The 25459-nt window shown below is 45.9% G+C and overlaps 1 protein-coding gene across 1 annotated transcript; it reads left to right on the top strand.

Moving 5' to 3' along the window:
• Window positions 1-1379: 1379 nt before the first annotated feature.
• On the top strand, window positions 1380-24375 carry m1ap (meiosis 1 associated protein; the record flags this gene model as incomplete). The annotated part of the gene is made up of 11 exons (XM_079185166.1): window positions 1380-1643; window positions 1739-1936; window positions 4028-4199; window positions 19488-19643; window positions 19745-19904; window positions 21516-21657; window positions 21782-21851; window positions 21953-22095; window positions 22603-22718; window positions 22849-22930; window positions 24133-24375. 11 exons carry the CDS (start codon window positions 1380-1382, stop codon window positions 24373-24375), a joined length of 1746 nt encoding a protein of 581 aa, XP_079041292.1.
• Between the last annotated feature and the right edge of the window lie 1084 nt (window positions 24376-25459).

Raw genomic sequence — 25459 nt, 5'->3', positions numbered from 1 at the left:
ATATTCAATTTGCTTTAATATAATATATATATAAATGATTTAAAAATCAAATATATTCTCTGCACAACGTGTGAAAAAAGCCCCCTGTACTTTCGTTGAAATGTGTTCACTGAGGTGTGGCGATGAAATGACTAATTGTACTGATGTGTGTCAGAGTGAGGGGGTCATTGATGTTGCTAAATAAGGGGTTTCCCTCCAGTAATGATGATGATGAGGATGCTGGTGACCAGACACAGAAAGACGCATTCACTCAGACAGACCATAATGACGGGGTTTCGGGTGGTGTGATGGACTGAAGCGTGATGGGTTTTCTCCTCTCTCTCCATGTTACATGACTGACTTTTGCCTTTTGACAGCCACACAGATGAGCCGATTCCATGAGGCTGTACAAAATTAAAAAAAAGGGAAAAATTGTGTTTTTCCTGATAAATATGGATTAGGGTTTATCATAGACATGCCTATAAAAAGCTTAGCTAAAAATGGAATTAAGATTTTTTTTTTATATCATGCTATACTATCTGCAGTGCTTTGCATAATGCTATATTCTGCCAATTTTGTTTTCCCCCACAGCAATCATTCGGGTTTCTGTTAAAGTTGAGTCCTTGCATCATCACAGTGTCAGACTTTTGACAGCACGACTGCCGGTGTTTATCAGTCCGCTGAAATGTCTTTAATAGTGCAGATGGCTGTAAATTAAGAACGACGTGTTAACAATCTTCATTCAGTGAGGACCTTCATGTGGGGGAACTTGACCACTTATTTTTCCTCCCACATATACACATAAACATGTTGTCTGCTCTGCAGATGCCTCATGGCACAGTTCCACTAGAACGTTCTGGCCTCTAAGTCTAATTTCCAGCTGCCTTTCAGTCATTATTGTACAAAACCTTCATTAGTAGTCACTTTCTTTTCACATTGGCCTCCTCAGAAGTCGGGGGAAGCCCCTGAGTTATAACCACTTATAACCTAGATAGTTACATAATGTCCCATGTTCATTATGGCCTATTTCTTCATGTTCTATTTACAGTGGTGCTTACTGCTCTTGATAATGACTCAAGGCTAATGTGCTTTAATGTTGTTGACTGCATGGGCGGATTATCACCACAGGGCAATGGTTTGTTATTATGTCTTATGTTATTTTGGTCATTTAGGTCATTATTTGGTCTCCCAGATTTGATAGACGTGCTTGCGTTTAAATATTTGTGCATGTATTTCATTGGGTGCTGCATTTTTACGTGCACAATTAGGACTTAGGTGTCAATTTCAGCTCGAAACAAGACCTTAAATGTAGAGTATAATATTGTTCCCCCAGAAGATTTAGTTTTGCTTCCTCTATTTCCTTATTGAACGCCGTCGTGTTTTGTGTCTGTTGCTGGTAGATGTCCATGGACAACAGAAAGAGGCCGGCGGGTTCCTCCAACTCTGGGAACGTGGCGTACTGGTCCTCCTCTTTTCCGCGGCAGCCAGCCAGGGTCCTGATCGTGGAGGCGCTGCCCCCCTGGTGGTCGGAGACCTGCCCGGTGCTCTGTGATGCTCTGGATAACTTCCTGTCCCTGGCCTGTAGTCTGGATGGACCCTGTAGGATACCACTGCTCAGCCTGTACGCCATCAGCAGGCAGCAGGAGTGTCTCCTGCCGTTTGTGGTGAGACGGGTGAAGACTGAAGGGTTCCTCACACATCTAACCTTTCTGTCGCCCCGTTTGATTCCTGTTCTCTTGCCCATTTTCTCCATTTTCAGCAGGTCCGTGGTAACCTGGCCAGGCTGCGCTCCTGTGTGGAGGAGCTGAGGACTCTTCCGGGCGAAGGATGTGTCAGAGGAGCAGCCAGAGGAGGCGAGCTGCTGCGTCAGGCAGTGCTGGACAGTCTGCAGCAGTTTAAACAGTACATCAGACATACCAGTGCTGGCAGCCAGGCCAGCAACAACATATCTGTGGAGGTCAGCATAGATAGAACCTACAAGAAAACACATCTTCTTAAAGAACACATTACTGTTACCACTGAACAGGTTGTTGTGTGGTGGGACAAGAGGTGGAGATGCTGGGGATTGAACCCAGGACCTCATACATGCGAAGCACGCGCTCTACCACTGAGCTACATCCCCCCGCATACACATGCTGAAGCAGAGACAGAACAACCTCTGGGATAAAACAAATATTTTCAGCTTTGTTCAGCAATTTTGTAGCATTTCTCTGTTTCCGTCTCTCCGGATCCATTATGAAAGGAGCGTCTCTCTGCTGCAGACTAGCTCAGACTGAACAGACCCCCCCCCCCCTTTTTTTTTGATATTCAAGCTTTGTGCTTCATGCTAATGTGGAGGAAAAGGCTCCACTCATATCTGCTAAAGGAGGTCTCTTCAGGTCCAATTCAGTGTATTTAGCGGCTGCAAAAGCATATTGAATTAGAAATCTAATTTGCATTTTCAAAAGCTTAACAAAATTCTCTGTTGACAAGTCCACTTATATCAGACAGCCCACTTCAAAACCAGCTCGTGTACATTTGTGATGCAGCAAATGGGCCTCTATTCATCTGCTGCAGAGCCATCTGTGTGGCTTCAGTCGCTTGTTAGAGCCTCCCCGCCGGAGCATCCGCTCCGATCAGCTGTCACATTTGAGTATTTAATTCACAAATCCTTTTTTTTTTTTTTGAGGCGCGCCCACTTTTATACCGTATATGATAATACAGTCTCCTGTCCCGTCGAGTTTGTTTCGTGATTTGAGGATGGAACCTTTGACATCAATAAAAGGTCAAAGCCGTCACTTGGGAGGCAGCCCATTTACTAGAACTATTCATTCCTGGTTATGTAACTCAAAGCCCGCTTTGGGCTCGTGTTCCGCACCAGGATCAAAACCCAAAATAGACACAAATGCAGCATTTTGGACGTCAGCAAATGTGAGAGGTTAGCGGGAAATGAAGGTTAGCTGACATTATGGAAAGCATCTCATTCGTTCAGTCTGAATGTTGGGACATGTGGGGAGCCAACTGAGCGATGTCTCTGTCTCTCTTGTTCAATTTGAACAACATGTCCTCTGGACACGAGGCTCCGGGCTGCAGACGAGGATTTCTCAAATCCAGCCAGCTTTATTAGGAAGCTCTGGACAGATGATTACACTAAGACCCACTGTTTCTGACAGCGGCAGATATGAATAGCACCATTAGGGGACAGAGAGAGACGCTAAGCAGAGATTTGGCCCTATGCGTGTGTGTGTGTGTGTGTGTAGCTGATCCACTTATACAAGGCGTGTTTTCATTCATATGTATACGTCTCTAGCGTTCATGTGTGTGTCTTCAGCAGCAGGTTGTACAGCAGGAAGCAGAGAGCAGAACCCATCACCGTTCCATTATAATCATCATTCACTGTTAATGTGATTCAGTGGGGCGCTCCACACATCGGCCTAACATTGGTTTATCTGCGTTCTCCCCCATTAGGCATGTAATAGCCGCAGAAAAACGACTTCCGTCTCTGTTCCATCATCAGACACAGCGAGGACTTATTCGACAATGATGTCTTTAGCGCAGATCTGCTGCAGAAATCCTCATTATCAGGAAATGAATGGATTAGCAGAACACATTTTTCCAGAGCGTTACTAGAAGTTTTGCTCGCGAGGCCGTGACGCGTGCGATAACGAGAGCTCGGTTACAGGAAGCGTTGAGGATCACGGATCACAGGTTGCAGGTTGAAACCGTGCTTCTGAGTCGTGTCGTTGTCACATACGGTGTGCCACTCTTCAGCAAATGCGTCACTTGTTTAATTTAGTAACAAGCAATGTCGCTGCATGTCACGTCCCTGGAGTAGGACAGAAACAGTGTGACCCAGAGAATGCTTTGCTGTGGTGATGTTGCTGTGGAACGTTTGTCATTGTTGTTAGGACGGAGCAACAGTGTTTTTTTCCCCTCTTCTTCAATCAGATGGGAGAAGAGGCCATCTAAATCAAAGCACATTTTCCGATGTAGAGCATGAGTAAAAATGGCTTCCTTGGTCCCTGAAACCTAATTCCCAAATACATTTTTTGGCTTATTCTATTCACAGGTTACCGTGGTGACCGGTCAGCCGGGGCGGGGCGTCGTTCGCCAGCTGGAGGCGGGCCTCAAAGACGCCGACCTGGCGTCACTGAAGCGGCTGCTGGTGGTGCAGATCTACAGCGCGGCAGACTGGGGCCAAGACAGCCACTCGCCCGAAGACACGCACTCTGAGACTGACGGTAGACGTGCAGAACGTGCACACACACACACACACACACACACACACAGTCAAACAGCTCGAGGGAGGTCTGCTATCTGTTGCCTTTACTCCCCCTCACTTTCCACATTCTCTCCCCCCCCCCCATGCGCTTTCTTAATCGTCTTCGGAGTCGCGTCGACTCATTTGTTGCACTGCACGCTTCACTGTTTGTCACTTATCTACGCTCGTGTCACGATCAATGGAGCTCTTTGGCTACCGTCCAAACATTTCCCAATCCTCCATGAAAGACTCGTTATGGTAATGATGTGTCGTTGCTCGGTAATTACGCGAGGGTTCGAGTGGTGTGGTCTGAATAAGTAGAGACTGCAGTGAGGCCTGGGTGGGAATGAAGGGCAGAGAGAGAGAGAGAGAGAGAGGGGTGTGGTGAACACAAGCAGGGGAAGCCTTTCTTGTGAAGATGTATTATGCGCCGTCTGAAATATTCCTTCCGTGGTGATAAACAGTTTGTTTCCGAGGAGAAAGCCACTTAAGAGTGACTGCGACGTTGTTTTCCTCAGAAGCGTTGGGCTGCGGGAGACGCGACGCTAATGATGCTACTCACCTGACACAGTTAGGTCAGTTACGCAATGTTTGTTCTCGTTACCCCGTCTTCTCTACATCGTACCCACAGTGGAAAAGTTTGGGGTTATTTGTCCCGTGTGTGGAATCGCTGCGTCCCTTCAGCAGCTCCTCCCGTACAAACCCCTTTGTGTTTATGTTAGTCCATCGATCCATATACAGTAAGTGATGCTCATTCCTGCCTCTCTCCAGTGTCTAATAACAAAACAATGGAATTGAACAAAGACATGTTTGGAATGGAGCCCTGGAGACATTGTTATGTAGTTACCACAGTGTGATGATAGTGAGGCCTTTTAAGCCTCTGCGAGGCCACTGGGGACTAGATCACTGCGTTCCTGCACACACAGTGTCTCCAAGTGTTTATAGCAGCGAGTGAAACATAATAGTCTGGAGCTCTTTGATACTGCAGCCCACACTCTCTCCATTATGTCAACACCGGCAGTGCTGCCTGGACCGCTGGTGTCCCACATTAAAAAGCTGCTTTATTAGAGATGGTTCTTTTCCACAGCGGGGGGGGGGACAAAACACGATTTGCCGCGACCAGAACATCTTCACACGCAGCGCGATCGGTCGCACAAGCATGCGGGCGGCTTGGAGCGCGGATCCTTTCGTTGCACAAAAATGATGGATGTCTCTGTGCCCACTGTGGAACAGACTTTTCTGACATAAAGACAAAATGTTTTAACTCAAAGACTTGGAAACATAAATCCTAAACTATGGGACCACACAGTTTTTATATATATATATATCTCTCCTGAATGTACTCTGTGTGGTATTTTTCAGTCTGTGACGTTTTGGATGCAGTTCTGTGAGAAAACATGGAAAAGGGAACGGGGTCAGCGCTGCTCCGTTGACCTCGGAGTTCATCTGTCTGAAGACCGTCGCAGGCTTAAATCAAAGATAAGAAGTTGAACCGACCAGCCTGTGTGAACTCCCCTCAGACTTACTGGGTTCAGGCAGTGCCGCCTAACGCCCTGGTGACAGTTGCACAGGATGTTTACTGTGTTAAAAATGAGTTCAGATACCTGCAGCTTGGGTGTAACCCACAAGGGTAGACTTACAAATGACAGTTTCCCATTTCCTTTGTCATTTAGTATCTATTATAAAGTAGCTGCGTGACTAATACGGCGAATGAAATATGCAAAGAAATTTGGAGGCAGTGTTTATTCTGGGAATACTTTGGAATCTGGGCGCGTTGTGGAATCTTAATAGTCTCCGTGTGTGTCAGATGCCGGGCGGGAATGCTCTGTGAGAGAGAGCAACTACGTCTCACTTAACACCAGACTATTTGTTTTAGCTTTGTGTGTGTGTGTGTGTGTGCGTCTGTGTGTTTCAGTCCATGGAGTGCACAGTATATCATAGGAAGTGGGTGGAATAACCATTTTTAATTTTGTACCAAAATGAGACAAGGAGCTTAAAGCATTATAAGTTATGCAAATGTATAATTTTTCAAAAAGCTGACAGCCGTTGTGCTCAAACTGTGTGTGTGTGTGTGTGGCTGAGATGCAGCATATTTGATAGGAATTGGCAGCACAACTGTGAGTTCTGTTGTATGTGTGTGTGTGTGTGTGTGTGTGTGTGTGTGTGTCTGCAGCATGCTGTTGTGATGGTTAGGGTTAAGGGCGAGGACAGGCTTTGTGTCAACGACCTCACAAGCAAAAGAGTACAAACGTGTGTGTGTGTGTGTGTGTGTGTGTGTGTGTGTGTGAGAGCGTCTCAGGGCCAACGCCTTGATAAGCATCCTGTTTTCGTTGAAGCTCACCCAGAGTATCCCTGAATCTTCGCAGAGCACCAGAGAGGAGAGAGAGAAATGGGTCACAGAGCGAGAGGAGCAGAGTGAGACACACACACACACACACGGGGGTGATTGTGGCTCCAGTGGTTTCGCTTTCTCTCCTCGCAGTCGAAACAGCCGCGTCGTTGACTGAAGCACATTCAACAAGTTGTCCCACGCTGGATGCGTTGTCTTCCCTTAACAACAAAGTTGTATCGAAATGAAGCAAATTAAAGTCGCGCAGCACTCTTTTGCAGATGCATAGTTTGATATTAAGGTCAAACAATGACGACGTAATAATCGCAAGCTTTATTGACAATATTAGATATTAGCAAACAAGTAAAAATGTGCTGCAGCATATGCTCAAACATGAACTATCACTATTTCTGAAGAGACGCTTGTTTCCTCAAGTTGTTACATGTCGTCGCCCTCTCTCTCTCTCTTTCTCTCTCTCTCTCTCTCTCTCTCTCTCTCCCTGCGTTTCCTGTCCGTTTTCATCCACTTTCTGCTAAAACTAGTAGTTGTAACTGCATTTATTCCCGGTAGACACACTGTGTCATAAAAGCCAGAGAGATAATAGCCGTTGCCGACCAAACACGAGGTCTGTAAGTGGCAGCTCTTTTACGTCGGGCATTCCTTGGATGTGGCTCCTCCACACTAAACAGTGCAGAAGAGTCTTTCCATTATTACTCCTCGGGAGGAAATTGGGGTCAGTTTTTGTAAAAGAAGAGGAAATGATGCATTATAAGAATAAAGCCTGGCTGGCCAAAAGTGGCTGCTAGGATGATGTGTTTGGAACAAACCTGCAGACCGGAGCGCGTGCCGGCAGTGACAGTCAGATTAACCTGGGACCGCCGCTTCATCTTGTATTCTGACGTTCCCGGTCGGTGTCGTGCATCACATTGCAACGCAGCCTCGAGACATCGCTCTCTATCTGGCGTCACACACAAGCACACCATGCACTCACATAAAGCACACACCACACAAAGCTTCTATTTACTCTCAAGGCCCAATCATGAGTTCTAAAACGTTTGGGAGTACGTAGTTATTTTATTTTTTTTGCAGAGTCATCGTCAGACAGCCGTGCAAACACACACACGTATGCACACAAACACCGTCCGGAGCAGCTACAGTGATCGACAACATAGAGGCTGGACGAGAGTGAGATCTTTGTCCATTTTTGAGAAGTTTAGAGGTTTTCCAAAGTCTGATAACGCCAATGCACTTGACTCCACCTCACCCTCTTTTTTTGTTTGACAGATGTCAACTAACGTTACAATATTCACATTAGAGAGCTTTAGAAGCAACAAGTCTTAGAGCTGTCATGTCTTTTAAAAGGAAAACGCTTCTGAAAAAGGTTTACTGTCGTAGAAGTTTGTTTGCAAACTTCCTCTTTAAGTCCAAAGAGCCGTTATACAAAGGTAGACGTGACACTTATGCATTTACCTTGACTTTCACATTCATATTGGTTTCTTCCATAGTGCAGCCTAAACCCATTGAGCTGATCATCATGTCTTTAAATGAAGTGGAGATACTGGGGATTGAACCCAGGACCTCATACATGCGAAGCACGCGCTGTACCACTGAGCTACATCCCCTTTAAAAAACAAAAAGTCAAATAAATGTGCAACATTCAGCTTTCTCCCATATAGTAGTAAGTACAATATTGAGCTCTCTGTCAATGTCAGCCCATGTTTGACATGAGTAAGGAAGGTGGAAGGGATCCAGCTGCCTTTGTAGGTCCCATTTATCTCAGCTTGATCACTGAGCCAATACTAATGTTACAAATCCCTTATTTATCCAGCAGCCATGCAGTGGTGCCGTACGCATAGAAGACATTCTCACACAATAACTTCTTTACAGGACGTCAGAGCTGCGCTGAGGTCAGCTGTGAGGCAGAAAGCGTCTGCCCTGAATGAATGTATCCTTGTTGAAACCGGCACATCTCTGGGTCTGCAACTGGTGCCAGTGTCAGTAAATCACAGTGGGAGTTTGCATATGATTGAAGTTGTTCCACCATCGGTAATAAGACATTTCCACTGAGGAACCTGACAAACCATAATACAGTTTTGTTGATTCGTACCATTTTTTTCTCTTCACATCTGAAGTATCTTGATGTGATGCTGGGCTGCTGTAGGCTTTAAAAGCCACCAACGCTTCGTGTCACATCGCTTTTGAACTGCTGTCATGGAATGTGACACCGTTCCTCAGCAGGAAATGGCATCATTTGGTCTTTTATTAACGACAGGGGCGACTGTCCCAGGAAGTGATTCTGAAAAGTTCCTCTGCTGCTGCTGTTTTCAACAGAGACTTCTTGAAAACATCCAACTTTCTATGAATTTCGGATGCCATACGATCATGGGGATTCTGTTAAAAGTCGAGTTAGAATTGCATCAACAAATAACCGCGTGCATTGTTTATCCTAGAAGTCAAACGAACATGTTGAATGCCTTTCATTTCCTTCCTCATTAAACATTAAAATCCTGAACTGTCTTCTTCTTCACTGCCTTTGGAAGAAGTGGAGATGCTGGGGATTGAACCCAGGACCTCATACATGCAAAGCACGCGCTCTACCACTGAGCTACATCCCCTTCAGTTACCTGTGGATACGTTTCGCTTTTAAACTGGCTGATGGCTTTCTCGCCGCGCTTGGCGTTAAACATGAAAACAAAACGACAGAATACTGTTTCTTTTAGAATGTGCGAGCTGAAAAACTGTAAGAAAAGGAAATCCCATTAAGGCTCAACCGAGAGCGTGGGCAAGTAGATTTAGCAAAGAACTGCGATCGGCCAGATGTGCCGTTTTCGGAACACCTGCCTGTGTTTAACCACTCGCCACAAAACAAGTGATGTGCAGTACATGTGGCACCTGTCTGTATTTGTTGGTGTTCCAATCTGTATGTAAACAAGTGTGCTCGTCTATTTGTGCGTTTTGAACCCCTTTGTCTCTTGCCTCATGATAAGGTGCGGCGTTATGGAAATCCATGTGACGCATGCTTCTAAAAACTCCCCGTAAATCCCTTTTCAAACAGCTGCCAAAAAACCCGCGTCCTCATCATCGCATTTTGACAAATATTCATTCAAACACTTTTAAGTCTTTTTTTCACATCACTTCCCCGCTTTGTCAAAGCTTTTATTCCATTCGAAAACCTATTTTGCGAATGCTTCATCAAAGTCATTCCGTCCGCGTGCGTTTAATCCCAAAATACAGGTTTCCAAGTGACAGCCGTTATTCTATTCAAACACCACTGAATGTCGTTTTTTAGATTGCCTGCGGAGGTTGCGTATTATCCCGTCATTGATCTGTCCATCCATCCATCCACCCGTCTGTCTCACGTCAATAACCTCCGTTATTGCTTCTCTTTAGCTCTGAGCTTTGAGGTAAACATTATTTTCTCTCAGGCACACACCAACACAGCCCGGCTCCTCCAGGAGCACACAGGGTAACCACATCCCCCATACCTTATCGTACAAATATTATTATTTTCCTCGGCCAATAAACGCAATTTGAATATAATCACCAGAGTTATCACTGTGGTGGAAAATGATCTTTTTAACCTCCCGGTGAGAAATAACCGAGATGAGAAAGCTCCATCCATTCTCTCTGAATGGATGGAGCTCTTTCCCCACGGATGGTTCAGAGGTCTAACAACAATGAATAGTTACACCCCCCCCCCCTTCGCAGATGTCCTCCTTCTCCTCTGTCTGCCGATGCCTCCACCAAGGCCAGGTTCCCGGCCTTGGTGGAGTATTTTCATGGGAAGAGGGTGAAGTGGTGAGATCAGAATGACACTACAGCAAGCACAGAAATGTTAAAATACCTTCGATATGATAACATTTATTATAAGGTTTTAAATGAGTCCGGTTGGCCTCGTCTGCATACGTTCAGGTTTTAAGCGATACGAGTTATGAACTAAAAGAACCGTACGATACATTTCCACAACAATTACAATTTGACAAAATCACACTTTTCTGCTAAATGACAGGATATTACAGTTGCTCAGAACTACTGTCAATTCATATTTAAAAAGCACAAATGTGAATGTTCTGAATGCCTGTGTTTGAAATGAAATTCAAATTGTTTTTAAAACCACATTTCTGGTAAAAAAGAACATACTAATCTCGTCATTTTTGAGCTAAAGGTAGAAGCAGGCTAAAAGCAGACCAGGATCTTGGACAAATAGCTCTTTCAAACTGACACCCCATCAGCGATTCTTGGATCCGTCTCTCAATAGAAAAAGGATTATAGCCCATTATATCTCCCCTAATCCTCTGCCTCTCCTTGCAATCTCTCTCTCTCTCTTCCTTTTCTTCTCTCTCTCTCAAACTGCCCGCAGCACTAGCTCTGTGTTTTCCCCTCCAGGTTTGTCTTTTCTTTTCCTTTCTGCCCGTCCAGTTTGTACGAGAGATAAGCAGCTTCAACAGCGGACAGATGACAGCTGTGGTGAAAAGAACGGAGCGAGTGTGTGTCAGAGAGAGAGAGAGAGAGAGAGAGCGTGTGTGTTTATGTAATTGAGCGTGCTTGTGTTTGTTTTACCCATCGTAAACTCTTGTGTCCTATATATGTGCTTGAGTACAAATAAATGAGTGTCTGAGTTGCACCTCTCCTTTACTCTGTGTGTGTGTGTGTGTGTGTGTGTTTCCTCTGAATCTTTCTGTGCTTCACAGGATCTGCCTCGCTCCATCAAAGCGTAACAGAGAGACGAGCGGCCTCTTTCTTCCTCTTTCCTTCTCTTCTCTCTCCAGCTACTTCATGACTTTCTCCTCCGCCTCCCTTTTTTTTCCTCTCTTTTTTCCCTCCTATGTCTCTTTTTCGGAGGAGCGGTTCTCAGCTCTGTTTTTGTCTCCTATACTCCCTCTCCTCCCTCGCGCTTTGCACATCGTCTGTGAAGTATCCCATTTCCTCTCTGCTTTTATCTTGTTCTCACTTCATCCCGCCCGTATTACCATAGATTTATGGCGTATTAACCTAGATCCATTGTACTCCTTGTCATTTTTTCTTTCTTTTTTAGGTCTGCTTAGATTATTACTAAATTCACACCACTCCGCAACTGTGAAACGTAGTCTTTGAAACATTCCCTTTACACTCAGCATGTTCATGTGACAGATATAAGAAAACAATGCACTGAGGGGGAGCCTGTTTCTTCGTCTATCACATCACAGTTGAATGTATTGCCACGGTCGGGGGGTGTTCTGTGTTGTGTAATCACGTTAACTGTTACCCTGCCTGCAGTACTTTGTGACTGCCACCGTGCAGACGCGACACTCCCTTTGTCTGGAAGTGTTTCCTCTTCTCCTTATTTGCCTCCTGCGGAACACTTAAGCCCTTTCCACACCCCACACAGTCGCACTTGGATCAGCACACATCCCGCAAAATCCACTTTGAGTCGGCAGAATGTTGACTCTGTAAATGTGGGCCTCTGGAGAGGAGGATTATAATCCACTGGCCCAGAGCCAAAGGAGGGTGAGACAAGTCTTCATCCTGAAGGGGGCTCACAGTGAGCCTCGTTTCACGTGTTACATCACGGTGATGATGTGGAACTTCGTCGACCCCCGCCCCCCCCCAGAGGCAACTTCTCCGCTCAGTTTCCCCCTTTCGCTCCGCGGGGGGGAGTTAAGACCTGTAGAGCGACAACGCTGGAGCTTTCTTTTTTTTTCAAAGATGCTTTTGCAGAGTGAGCGCTTGCATGTGGTGGTGTTAACCGGGGTCATCCGGACAGCGGAGGACAGTGTCACACCAAATAAGACCAAAGCCTTCATCTGCTCAGCCTCAAAAACAAGATTAATAGTCATACAGTGGGCTCAAAATAGTATTTCGCCTCTGACTTATCTGCTGTAACTTGGTCCCCGTCAGAAAGAGAAGCATATTTCTCAGAATGTTTAACTATTCCTGTAAAGGAATAAAGGATGGGTTCACAAAGGTGTCCATATGAACATTGCAGCAGGTTGTGCTTGCTGTAATCATTCCTCTTGTGCATACTGGCTATTAAAAACAATGTATTTGATGAATTACATCCTTCCACTGCAGCTGTTTTATGTCATTGGAGTGATTATTTTTATTCGACGCCTCCAGTAAATCTGAAGATTGTAATAAGTTTGTGATTTCATCCTGATTGTGTGTTGCCCTGGTGAGCAACTAGGGATGTTATTAGTGGTAATTATGACCCGCTCAGTGTATCGCACTAACGCAGCAAACTCCGGCGTAAACCCGGCTCCCGCGGGATGTTAATAAACACCATTCCTACATTTCTGTGTAATTGGTTCGGCTGTAAAAAAAACAACTTCCCGACTTCCAGACTTTTCCTTCGCGGCTGCTGCGCGATTACAACCGCACACCTGCAGTCACTCAACCCCGGGGTCGCTCTCTCGCTCTGTTCGTTTTTTCCATCACCGTCAGCTAGTTCAGTTTAGTGTGCGGTGGGGAAGAGGTGCGCGGGAGGAAACCCCACCCAGACCTGCTGACAGCCGCACACACACACACACACACACACACACACACACACACACACACCCAACAACAGCAAGAACGTGTGACCAAAATCTGTATTTTCTCTCAGTGTTTTATCTATTGATACATAAATATGGTTTCACACATGAAGATGCATGAATTATAGGAGTGCGTGTGTTTCATCTTGCCACACACACACACACACACACACACACACACAAGGTCAGGCTGTTCACACCTCTGTGCAGCAGGTGGTCGCAACAGGATGTGGCACCTATTAGTCCCACACTGAGAGATAGCTGGTTGCTCCGTGTCACACACACAATGTTCTCCATCTTCACCCCTCCTAAAATATTCCTTGTCTGTCAATACATCTCCATATTAATCTTTTAATCTATTTTTCTGGGGGGGGGGGGGGGGGGGGGGGGGTTCAGCCCGATTTGTCAGTAGAGCCTGAGAGACGTATTCATAACGAAAAAGTTGATATCAACCAGCTGATGCATTAGAGGGCGGGGTCTTGGAGGTTTTCCTGTGGTTGTGGCTTTCAGTCGCATGTCTTCGCAGCACAAGAGAGCTGTTTCAGTTCCCCTGCTCTCGCTCTTTCTTTCGGAACAGAAGACGGTTGGTTGAAGAAAGAGCGAGAGAGCGAGCCGAGGAACGGCTCCTGGGAGTGGTCTATTAAACACCCAGAGAGCGTTGTTACACATCTCCATTCTTCTGTCTTCACCGCCTCCCTCTACAATAAGAGGATTGGCGGTTGAATACATTAAGTAGCTCTAATGTTAAAACTCTGTTAAATAACGTAGGGAACACTTCAGAGGAGATGATTTTAAAGTTTTTGAAGAGATTGATATCTTACACCAGATCAGTCTATGAAAGCCACTCCTTAAATACTGCACGGATGAATACATGACGATTCAGCAAAACACATACAACAATGCAAGCTAGCGGGAATCAGATAAGAGTCCGAACTTAACGTCCTCGCATCGTGTGCTGCTGGGTTTTATAAAGCTCACTCTTTAACCATGAGAGGAGGAGGGCGACGGTCATGGAGGCATCACCGGCATGCTAACACTGGCATGCTAACACCGGCATGCTAACACCGGCATGCTAACATGCTGGTGTTCTGCAGGCATAGCGTTTACCGTGTTTGCCGTCTTAGCTTGTTGTTTCTAGTGTTGCTAGAATATACGCTGAATGTTTTTTTTACTGCCAAAAATATTCCACCATCTTATCATCACAAAACAGCAATTAAAGTCTTAATTTCTCACTTCTGTTTCATTGGCCTGCGGTTAGCTTACATCTTCAGTGTGATTAAGTCTGATCTCCCAAAGACGTATCGCTCTCTCATCTCTTCTGTAATGACAAACTCACTCTTCCTCTTCTCGCTCTCGATCGCTTCTCACTTCCTCCTCTATTTCCATCACATTTCTTCTTTTCCGCCTTCTCTCTATCCCTCGAACCACCGACGGTAAAAGGACAACATCGCTGCTCGTCTGTCTCTCTTCGGGTCCTCTTTATCTGTATCTGAGCAGACACAGATAGACCGTGAGTCTCTCTCATCTCGCCTTTCAAGGCCCTTAAGGAAAACAAGGTAATTTCTAAAAAGGGTTGTTATTTCCTATCGCCTTTCCAATCACCCCACCCAGCTCTGGTCTCCTCTCTGCGCCTTGTTTTACAGCTCTGTCGCCATCATCTTACCTCCTTGAGATTGGGCTTCTGCTGATTCCTGGAAAGTGTACTCTTTTCTTCTTAGCTAGAATACTTTTATTTGATACAAACCATTGTCGTCGCTCGGTCCCCAAAGTATACCTCCGTAACAAAGTCGACATCTCATTTTCAGTCATGTTTCCTGGTTCCCCTCTCTCCTCTCTGATGTGCCTCCATGAACACCGTCTGCAGAGCTCCTCTCATCCTCTTTTTCAAGCGCTTCAAAGAAGTCGTCCACGCTGCCCTCCTCTCCTCCTCTCCTCCTCTCTGTGTCCCTCTCCTCCACCCATTTCCAGATTCTGCTTGAAACCAGGCAGTTAGTTGATCTCCTGGAATCACTTGACTTCTCTCTGTTGAGCTCACTGTAACAGGATTGTTTTTAGGCTGCAACAGGTTTGTATGATAAGTTTGCTGTTCGTGTTTAGCGAGCGACAGATATGCGGTAGCCTACGGGTAACGCCGTTATTAGCGGCGCAAATTCAAAGCAGGAATATTGAGGGACTTCACTCACGTTTATGGATTGATTTTGTATCCAAATATATTTCAATCTTTTTATTTATACATAATTTCAAGCACCAAAGATGTGGTAACAACCAATGAGTCATCATAAGAGTACTTTTTTTGACCTTCTCTAAAGTCATTTTCATCTTATCTTTTCTGTTTTTTCTCCTCTGTCCTCAGTGATGACGAGCAGATAACAGCGCTGTTGTTTCCCCCTCGTCCTCTTGTCCTTTTCATGTGTCCATCTGCTTTAATCGCCCCCCCCGACCGCATGGCTTTATCAGAAGTGACTGAAAGGCAATTAGGTCACACAGCCGCTGGTGTCTCGAGTGTTTCAGACCAGACGATCAATGTCCTATGTGTCACAGTCTCGAAAAACATCAACGAGCTATTCATCATTGCTGCTCGCACAGACACACTGACAGACAAGGACAGTGTGTGTCAGTGTGTGTGTCAGTGTGTGTGTGTGTGTGCCGACAGTGTGTCGCTCTGTTGGTGAAATATGGATATGTCAGAGGGAACTCCGCAGACAGACATCTGAATGCTGCCTTCATGTTTCTGTACGCTCTGTGAAGTCTGTGTCGGGGACACGCCTCACCAACGTATCAAAGTGACACATTGGTGCCAAGTAAGGACACTTTTATTTAGATTACATGAGAGTTACCTGCGGAAATTGAGAGTGAAGGATGAGACTAGTTAGATAAAGCCATCAGTAAGAAAGGGCATTACGTTATTAAACCTGAAAGGATAATTCTGGCTTATTTCCACGGTATATGTGGAGAGGGCGGGACGAGGGAATGAGATGCAGGGGGAGGAAGTCGAGGCCAGGGCAGAGCTGACGAGGGAAGTGGGAACAGGTGTGTAGATGGGATATATATATATATATATATATATATACTATGTATGTTCTCCATAACATTCTAAGACAATGTAATGGTGAAGATCCCCACCATTACACTAGCACAGTGTCCATTATCTGCTCCGGGTAAAAGCCGATCCATATCTAAATGGACGAGTGAAAACAGGGTCTGCTTCCTCTTGTGGTACCGCAGTCCCCCACCCACACACACACACACACACACACAAGCTAATGTTACATTGGTTGATGGTCATGAGGACGATGCACTCTTCTGACGCACAGACAGTAAAAGGAACCATTACCGGGCGAGGGGCCGGGGGGGGGACGGACGGAGAGAGGGACAACAACGGCAATAATGGAAAATAAGGAATGTGTTATTACCAACATAAAAGATAAGACTATCTGGTTGTGGAGAAACAAACAGATACACAGATGTCTTTTAGGGTTTTATGAGACATACATGGTCGTAGCCAGTGAGGTGGATTCCTCCTTGTAGCTCACCTTTCCAAAAAGTCCACAAATGAGATCTAACAGGTACATTGATCACATTAATTTGAGCACAATTTTGAATTACAGATTGAATATTGATGTTATTTCCCGCGGGCGGTTTTCAAATCTAAACTGACTGCCGTACGCTACAGGCAGAGGTGATAAAATAACCCAACCTTCACTGAAAATGCTAAACAGTCCATTTATCAACACCGGGAAAAAAAACGTCTCCGGGGAAATGACAGCAAAGTCATTTCATTTTAATCTAATCAACTTGTTGCGGTTATTTCTGTGCATGTGTGTGGAGGTGAATCCTAAATATGTTGTGCCTTAGGTGTGCGTCAACATCCCTCCACATCTGGAATCATAAATGAGTCATCTGGACAGGAAAGACTCTCTCAGATCATTAAGCAGGTGGAGACAGAGAGGAGACGGGGGCGAGGCATTAGCAGCCGTCCTTTTTTAAAGGATGCGTGTTTCCAGGGATGTGATGAGTCAGCAGCGGGTACTCGGTTCCTGCCATTAAGACCCAAACTCTCTTAATTGGATTAACGGAGCTTCAATAAAACAAGTCCACTAATGCTGCAGGGAGGAGCAGAAAGCGGCAAAGACACCTGGAGGCTTTTACTGTGAATTTAGAGGAGATCAAAAGTGTTTATCTACTGTTTTGCTCCTTTGACCCCGAAATATATCTGATCAATATCAGCCAGGGTTCAATCGTGTCTTAACCTCTTATTGCACCAGAGAGAGCGAGAGACGGGGGAAAGCGAGAGGCATGGAGAGATAGTGTCGTGAGGGACGAGTGATAACACAGAATTGTTTGTTTTTTCGAATCTCGCATATACAGTAAACACACACTTAATGAACTCAGCAAAGAGAGAGACATCTGCGGGGGGGGGGGGGGGGGGGGGGGGGGGGGGGGTTCATTTCGCTGAGTGAACACATTCCTCGCGGAGTCAGATAAGCCTGCTGGGCCTGACGCAGGCAGCGGTCCGGCATCCCTTCAGCTGCTTTTCTGTCTCACTGCACGTCGAGGTTAACTGCTCTCACCTGACCTCCTCACTCGGTAATGTGCTGCTCTGTGGAATCCACACACACACGCACACGCACACAGTTATTTACGTTGCTTTGAGAAGCCCTTTTTTCCCCTATCTTCTTCTCTCTTTATCTACTCTCTGTCTCACACACAGATACACACTCAGCGGTCTAATTACAAGCATTTCCGAAGTCATTCCTCACCCACCATACCCATCCATCTCCTCCCTATCTCATCTTGTCCTTCCTCCTCCTGCTCTTTCTCTCTGTGTAATTTATACTTTTTTCCCCTCTACACCAACTACCATATGTCTTTCTCTCTAGTATCCCTCTCTCCCTCTCCCTCTTACTCTGCCTCCTCCTCCTCTCTCCATTCCTATCCCCCAGACAGACATTATCTCAGGGAATGGCCATTGATTTAACTCGCTTTCCTCCATCTCTCTGCATTACAATTTCCTTAAAGGCAAGAGCACATCACTCCTTTCTCTTCGCTGTCCTCCTCCATTGATAGTCCTTGTTAGGTCCCTTATCTTAGCTTTTTGCTGATGCGACTCTCTCTGTCTTAACTGTTTTGGGTTAATGTGAATCGATCCAGTTCTTCCCTTTATATGCAGAAGGACGCAGGTCTTATGTTTCGAAGTGTCAGAGAATTCCATAATCCATGTTGGTGTAAGAGTGAGCTGAGTGTCAGGATTGAAAGCAAAGTATCTTGACTTTACATGCTTATTTTGACAGATCAAAGGAGAACTTGTACATCAGAAGTGCCACTACGCGCTTTGTTACCCTCTTAATCTTCTCTCTTCCTCTCCTTTCCTTCTTCCTTCTCGCCTTCACTCAGCGGGGATCTGACTACAAACGTCCGTCAGCAAACACAATTCTTTCCCCCTCAGAAGTGCTTCTTTCTGGATGAGGCGCTTTCGGAAACTTTGGCCCAGAACCCAAAAATAGCTTCCGTACTGTAGATGACGGATGAAAGTACATGCAAAGGCATATTTTATTCTAGGAATTTAAAGTTTCTCATTTTCTGTCTAAAAGTTCCCGGCAGAGGGAGAGTTTAAATACTTTGTCTGCTCTTCATCCATCGTCTGTGCGCTCGTTCTCGGTCTCATCCCCCCCACACACACACACACACACACACACACACACACACACACCCTTCCGTCAGCCTCTCCTCCCTCTGTACCCTGATCCTCTCCTCTCCCTTTAGTCCCATTAGTTATCTCCTGATGGGTCATTAACTATTAAACACCAGATAGAAGAGGGGCGCTCGGTAAGGTTTGTGTCTAGTTTGCGATAGCAAATGGACATTGGGGGGATGACAACGGAGGGAGAGCAGGAGAGGAGGGCGTGCCAGGTCTTTTTCTTTGTTTGTAATGATAAGTGGAAGTCAGCGGGCAAAGAGAGGAGAAGCGTGTAGCTGCTTTCTGTCAACTGGGATAAGGCGAACTAGGGAACATTAGAGAAGAGAGACAGAGATTTGCGTTAACGTCTTCAAAAGAGCCATAAAAGCAACCGATTTTAGACCGCTATACAGGCTGCCTTTTCTCTGCATGGTCAGTTCACATCCAAAAGGCAGCCCTACTTCTTCCCCTCAGGAAATCAGTGCTCGGCGTTCTCATGCAGTCAATCTCAAGAAGGGTTTTGGATGATCCAGAGACACTGAAGCCCTCAGAACCTTAAGTGTCTATCGAGTCACAGAGGCCATACTATAGGATTCAATTCATTGGATTTGGCCTCCATCTAGTGGTCATAGATGAAAATGGAGTGTATTTTAGCAACTGGTGTCTGTGAAAAACAGACTAAAGTGCAGTTAGTCTGTCTGCAGAGTCTACCTTTAATCCATTATTGACGTTTGTCTGTTTGTCCGCCTTCAGACTCTCTGATGTTGGGAACCGAGGTCGACCTGCAGCGGGTGGAGAACAGCGTGTTCACCATGGAGACGGTGTTGAAGGCGTGGCTTCAAGAGCAGGGGGGAGACAGAGAGCACCTCCACCTCCTGCTGCCCAGCCCGCTGGATAAACCCGCTCCAGGTGCAGCTCTCTCTCTCTCTCTCTCTCTACACACAAACAGACACAGTAAGGCCTGATGTCTCTTCATACTCACCGTGACTCACCCCCCCCCCCCGTGTAAGTGTGTGTGAAGTGTGACATGCAGGAGCGACTGATAAGCCCCGCACTCATCCCCCTGAGCCCCAACCTGGGAGTGGAGACCGAGAGCGTCCGGGACTTCCTGCCTCTCGCGAAGGGACTAGCCAATCAGGGCCAACCGCCACGGAGACTGAAAGCAATCAAGTAAGAGGCTGAGGGCTTCCTACTAAAAGCCAGATGCATGAAAAAGTCAACTTCTACTGCTTTCAACTCAGATCCATCCACAGGCTTTTTGAGCTTCACTTAAAGAGAATAACAAAATACTAGAGCTGAAATATTCCTCTTCTGGTTCCTGGTTATATTCCTTTTCAACACAACATTAAAGGTGATTTGATTCAAAGCCACATGCCACAAGTTGATGCTTTTGTCCCACCTTTTGCACGTGTTTGAGCGTAACATGATGCTGCAGTCTAACCACGCTGATGATCATTTGGCATTATTGTTTAATAGTCGTGCAGTTGTTTCTGATATATGAGCGCAAATGAGCAAACAAACTCTGTGGCAGAAGTACAGATGAACATATTCATTATGCAACATTTTTCCACTCACATCCACGCTTCCTTGTCTTTTAGGTTGTTGGAGTGAGGGAGAGATGAAGCGTGTGTGTGTGTGTGTGTGTGTGTGTGTGTGTGTGTGTGTGTGTGTGTGTGTGTGTGTGTGTGTGTGTGTGACATGTCCAGTAAAACCCTGTCTGTCTATGAATGGCTCCATTCTGACAGCGAGGGACTCGTGGAATATTTCTCACATGAAACTCTCCCATCACATCAGAGTCTGCTTTGTTCTGCTCCGATTCTGGAAAAATACTCAAAACAACTGGAGTTGGGCCCAAAAATGTCTCCATGCTTCATAAAAGCGAGTCGGGAACTTTCCTTAACTTGTTTGCGAGGAAATGTTTTCTTTGTCTCATTATAGTAGAAACTCATGGGACACTGTGGTAAACAAGGGAAGGACAGCGATAAACAGGCAACAACACTGGCTACAAGGAATAAAAAGATATGATGGTAAATGTTTTATTAGTCAGTAAAAACTCATTCTACCAACCAACAAACACAAAACAAAGTATTAAAATACATTAAGTCATTTAATACATCTGAATTGGTCTTCATGCACAGATGGCGGTTGGCTGAGTTGTGTAAGTTGGTGCCGTCTGGTAATTTAACACACGTTACTGATAAAGTAGGTAGATATACATCAAGCCAGGACACAACATGATCCTAAAACGATTCGTTTTTACCGGACCTAGCACCAAAAGTGAATTATGGTGAATATAATCAAATCTCGTACCGTCTAAAAGCCCTGCAGCCTTCTCGTCTAGCTGATCAAAGTGCATCGAGTCAAATGAAATTGTGTGTCTGTGTGTGTTTTGCATGCCGGTCGGTCCGAAGGTTATTGTGCTCCGTGTGTATGTGTGTGTGTGTGCTTTACATACTGATGAGTCATGATTTACAGCGGCGAGGTGTAAATGAAGCTGGAGGACGGTCACGCCGCTAACACGTCCATCTTTGGCGGGGGGGTGATGTCATCCTCTGTGTCGGTGCGCGTGATGATTTGTTGTGCGTTTAAAGACAGACGGTGTTCTGCTCAAAGAACGACTCGGGGAGCTGAGAGAGGACGGGTGACGTCTTCTAGGACATAAAGCTTCCCAGCGGTCACACCCGATGAACAAGTTCACAAAGTGTTTTTCTTAATTTTTCTAATTGGAGACAGCATGGAGGCCGCATGCTAACCAAGGTCGTGTGTGCGTGTGTGTTTTAGGACTCTGCGTGCAGACGGAGTGTGTGAGAGTGTGTTGTACGGCCTGCCGCTGGTGCTCCGCCCCACCACCTGCTGGCAGCTGGACTGGGATGAAATGGAGACCAACCACAACCTGTTCCACGCTCTCTGCCACGCTCTCAGGGTGTGTGGATGCGTCCAGTTTGTTCGTCTTTGTTCGCAATTTATTTTTGACAATGTAGACATTTTTGTCAACAGGAAACCAGGTTCCTGGTTCCTGATGTCAGTCTTGTTCTCCCCTCTTTCAGAGCCGTGACCTGTTCCTGCTGCTTCAGGTGGAGCCTGCACAGAGGTCTACAGCTGGAGGCTCAGGTCCATGTGTGTGTGTGTGAGAAAGAGAGAGTAATGTTGTGAATTATCCTTCCTCCTCAGTGCACTCACATGCCCTGTGTGTGTGTGTGTGTGTGTACACAACACAGGTGTGTATTCCCACTACGTCCTCCAGCCATCCCCGTCCCTCTCCCTGCTTCTGAAGCCTGTGGTCTCCAGAGAGTTGCTGCTGCCCTGCTCTCTAACCGTCTCCACTCAGGAACCTGCACCCGATGCCGTGCACACTATACAGGTGGATAGGTGACCTAGAGAGTAGCAGTAGAGAGATGCATCCACAACTCTAAAGCTGGCTTGGTTCTTTAAGAAGTGTGCCACTTGACTGTGAGAGAGGTCCACAGCAGGTCAGTCCTCTCCACCTTCCTCTCCCGTCCTGGGCTGATTGGAGATCAGCTACAGCTGGTGCTCCCCATGATTGAAGCATGTGGCGGGGGAGCTTCTGAGCATCTATTACCACCCCTCGCTGGCATTTGTTCCCATTGGACCGCCGTACCTTGCTCTGGCTCCATCTCCTGGTGTTTGTGATAAAACATCCCAAAGTTCTGTTTTTTTCTTATTAAATTAGTTTGCTATTTTCGCCTGGAGATGATAAATTATTTCAAGATTTATGTCATTTTAGACTGAAACAGTCGTGTATCGTGTATATTATGGACAGGCTACAGCCTTGTATGTGCGTAGCTCCACAAAGAGACGTCCAGACATTTAAAACGATGGTTGTTTTTCTGTCTGTTCTCTCCGCCAGGGTTGTCTCACTCAGCTGGACGAGGAGTGTGTGTTCAACCCTCTGTCTCTGAGCAGTAACCTGTACCAGCACCTCAGGAGCCGAGGCCTGCTCTCGCAGCCACGATACCCATACAGGTCAGACCCAGGATGGAAATATGATGCAAACACATGTTTTTGTGCTGGGCCTTGTGCTGGTGTTACAACAGTGGAGTCATTCGGATGCGGAGGTCTGTGCTGACATGCTGTTGGTGATGGTTGATTCCAGGCTGCAGCCGGCAGCCGCCCACAGAGACCAGGCTCAACCACTAGAGGGCCCTAAAACCACAGCCAGCAGGCAGCCGCGGCAGGTAAACTCCACAGCTTTATGGCCGTGTAAAGGTCATGAATGTGCTGCACGAGCACAAGGATTATGACACGAGGGAAGTTGATAAGACAGAGCAGGAAGAATGCTTCTATGATGCTCATTAAGGTCGTGTGCGGAGAGTGTGTGCTTTACTAATTAAACTTCCTCTTCACGTCTCACTTCTGCATTTACTCAGTAGATGGCGGCACTTACCCGTATGCAGCCAGTTTGGTGCATAAATACACAGACGTAAACAGAAACCAGCCCTTTATGTAATATGTTTATCATATTCATTTAAACAAAATAATTAAAAAAAACATATGTTGCTAAGATCCTGCATTTAAAATCAAGTAGAAGTCAGCGATCAGCAAAATGTACTTAAAGTTTTAAAGGTAAACTCCTTTTGCAGAAACATCCACCCTTTACTGTTATATTATATATAGCATTCATAATTCAATATTAAGTAGTGTAAAATGGCAATACTGTAAGTAATGTACCTCAAATATGTACTTCAGCACAGTGCTGGAGTACATGTACGTGGTTACACTCTGTCGTGGCTGTAATACAGGAAGAGATGAGATGATCTCATCGAGTCAAACAATTACTGTGTGTTTTTGACAGAAACAGATCATGTCGTGAATCTTTCTTTTGTTTTATTTTTCATCTGACCAGCCAGGACTTTCTGATCGTCTATTGTGAAGAAGAAGAAATTCTTCCATTTCAGAAAAGTCTGACAACAATTAAACTACTGGAAAATAACTCATAATATACTTGAATTTCACCACCTCGGTGTCCATTTTTTACACGTTGAAAGACCTTAACATTGAGCTTTTCCACGTTGCTTCGTCACGCGAGGCCTGCTGTGACCTCAGAGTGTGTAGCCGTTGGCCCTGTGACTCATCGGGGGTTGATAAGGCTGCTGACATGCAAATAGTTCACTAAAGCGGGAGAACGGACAAACTGCTGGTCGGCTCTGCTTTTGTGTTCTCTGGCACGCTCTCTTTTTATTCACTACAGTGGAACCTAAGTCTTACCATAGTGTTTGTATGTGCTTGCTTCCTCCTCTTCCTTTTTTTATATCTCACTCTATGATTTTCTTTTCTGTCTCATTGATGCAAGAACTGACAGCTCAGACTGCATTATTCAATTAAGTGTTTTTTAAGACCTAAACTTGAACTTTAAAGGCTGTGTGTTGTCCCTACACAGCCACAAAACCATGGCCGCCAACTGGGAATGAACAGCAAGGCCAGGGCCACTGTGGCTCCCCTGCCCTCTTCCTCCTCCCACTCCTCCTCCTCTTCCTCCCTGGGACCCCCTCCTGCCAAGGCTTCTCGTCCGGCTCTGACGCTCCTCAGCAGCAGCAGCAGCAGCAGTGGGCACCGTCGGGCCCCGGCCCCTACTCGACAGGAGCAAGACAATGATGAAGATGACTCCATGGTAATACAGTAAAACAAAAAAAACTAAAAAAGGGCTGAGAGAGCAACACAGTGACAGAGAGAGAGAGAGAGAGAGAGAGAGGGGAGGCGGTGTGGGGGCATCCTCAACGTGTCATTCAACACACACATTATGAAGTCCTCCAGCATCCTGACCTGACACTTTTCCAGTGAACTACAGTACAGCTTAGTCAGCACACACACACCCACACACACGTTTGGCTAATCGGCCCTTTTTGTAAAGTTTGTGAGTAATCGGGCAGCTCATAAAGACTTTTAAGACTTTGTAAAGGAGGGAAGGACACACTAATGTAAACACAATACACACACATTACTCTGCACTCGACTCTGGGCGGTTACTGCTTCTTTTGATACTTTAATTCATCTCTATTCATTCTCCCCACACAAACGGTATTAGCTAGATCTGTTTTTAACAAACCTCTGTGTGTGTGTGTGTGTGTGTGTGTGTGTGTGTGTGTGTGTGTGTGTGTGTGTGTGTGTGTGTGTGTGTGTGTGTGTGTGTGTGTGTGTGTGTGTGTGTGAGAGAGAGGAAAGTTTCGTCTTGCTGCCACCTTTTAGACTGCTGAGGCAGCAAAGCTTCCAAATCACACACAGACACACCGTGAGCAATAAAACAAAAATGGCGGGAGAAAAGATGAAAAGAAGGGAAATAGAAGGACAATGGAAGTCTAAAAATGGAGGGAAGGAACAGAGTTAAAAGAAACCACAGAAGGTGGGCGGTGATCAGAGGGAGATTAAAGGACGTAGTCGGGGTATTTTCTTTGTGTTGGAGCACATCGACTAGCACGCGGAAACATACGGAATTATGATTCATAATAATAAAGCAGCCATGCTGCAGTCGTAGTACAGACTGACTTGTAGACAAACACACACACACACACACACACATATGCACATTCCATTTCCATTTTGCCCTTAAGCCCCGGCCTGAACACAGCCGCACTGTTTTAATGAGACAGAGAATAAAGCGGCAGACAGAGGGGCCTCTCTGCTCTCCTTCACCCCCACAGCGAGCTCTCTCGCCGGGGGTTGAAAAGGCGGCGTGAGGGTGTGGGGGGGGGTGGGGGGGGAGCGAGAGA

The sequence above is a fragment of the Pholis gunnellus genome, assembly GCF_910591455.1.
Source record: "Pholis gunnellus genome assembly, chromosome: 23".
Taxonomy (NCBI): Eukaryota; Metazoa; Chordata; class Actinopteri; order Perciformes; family Pholidae; genus Pholis; species Pholis gunnellus.
This window is presented reverse-complemented; position numbering and strand designations above follow the sequence as displayed.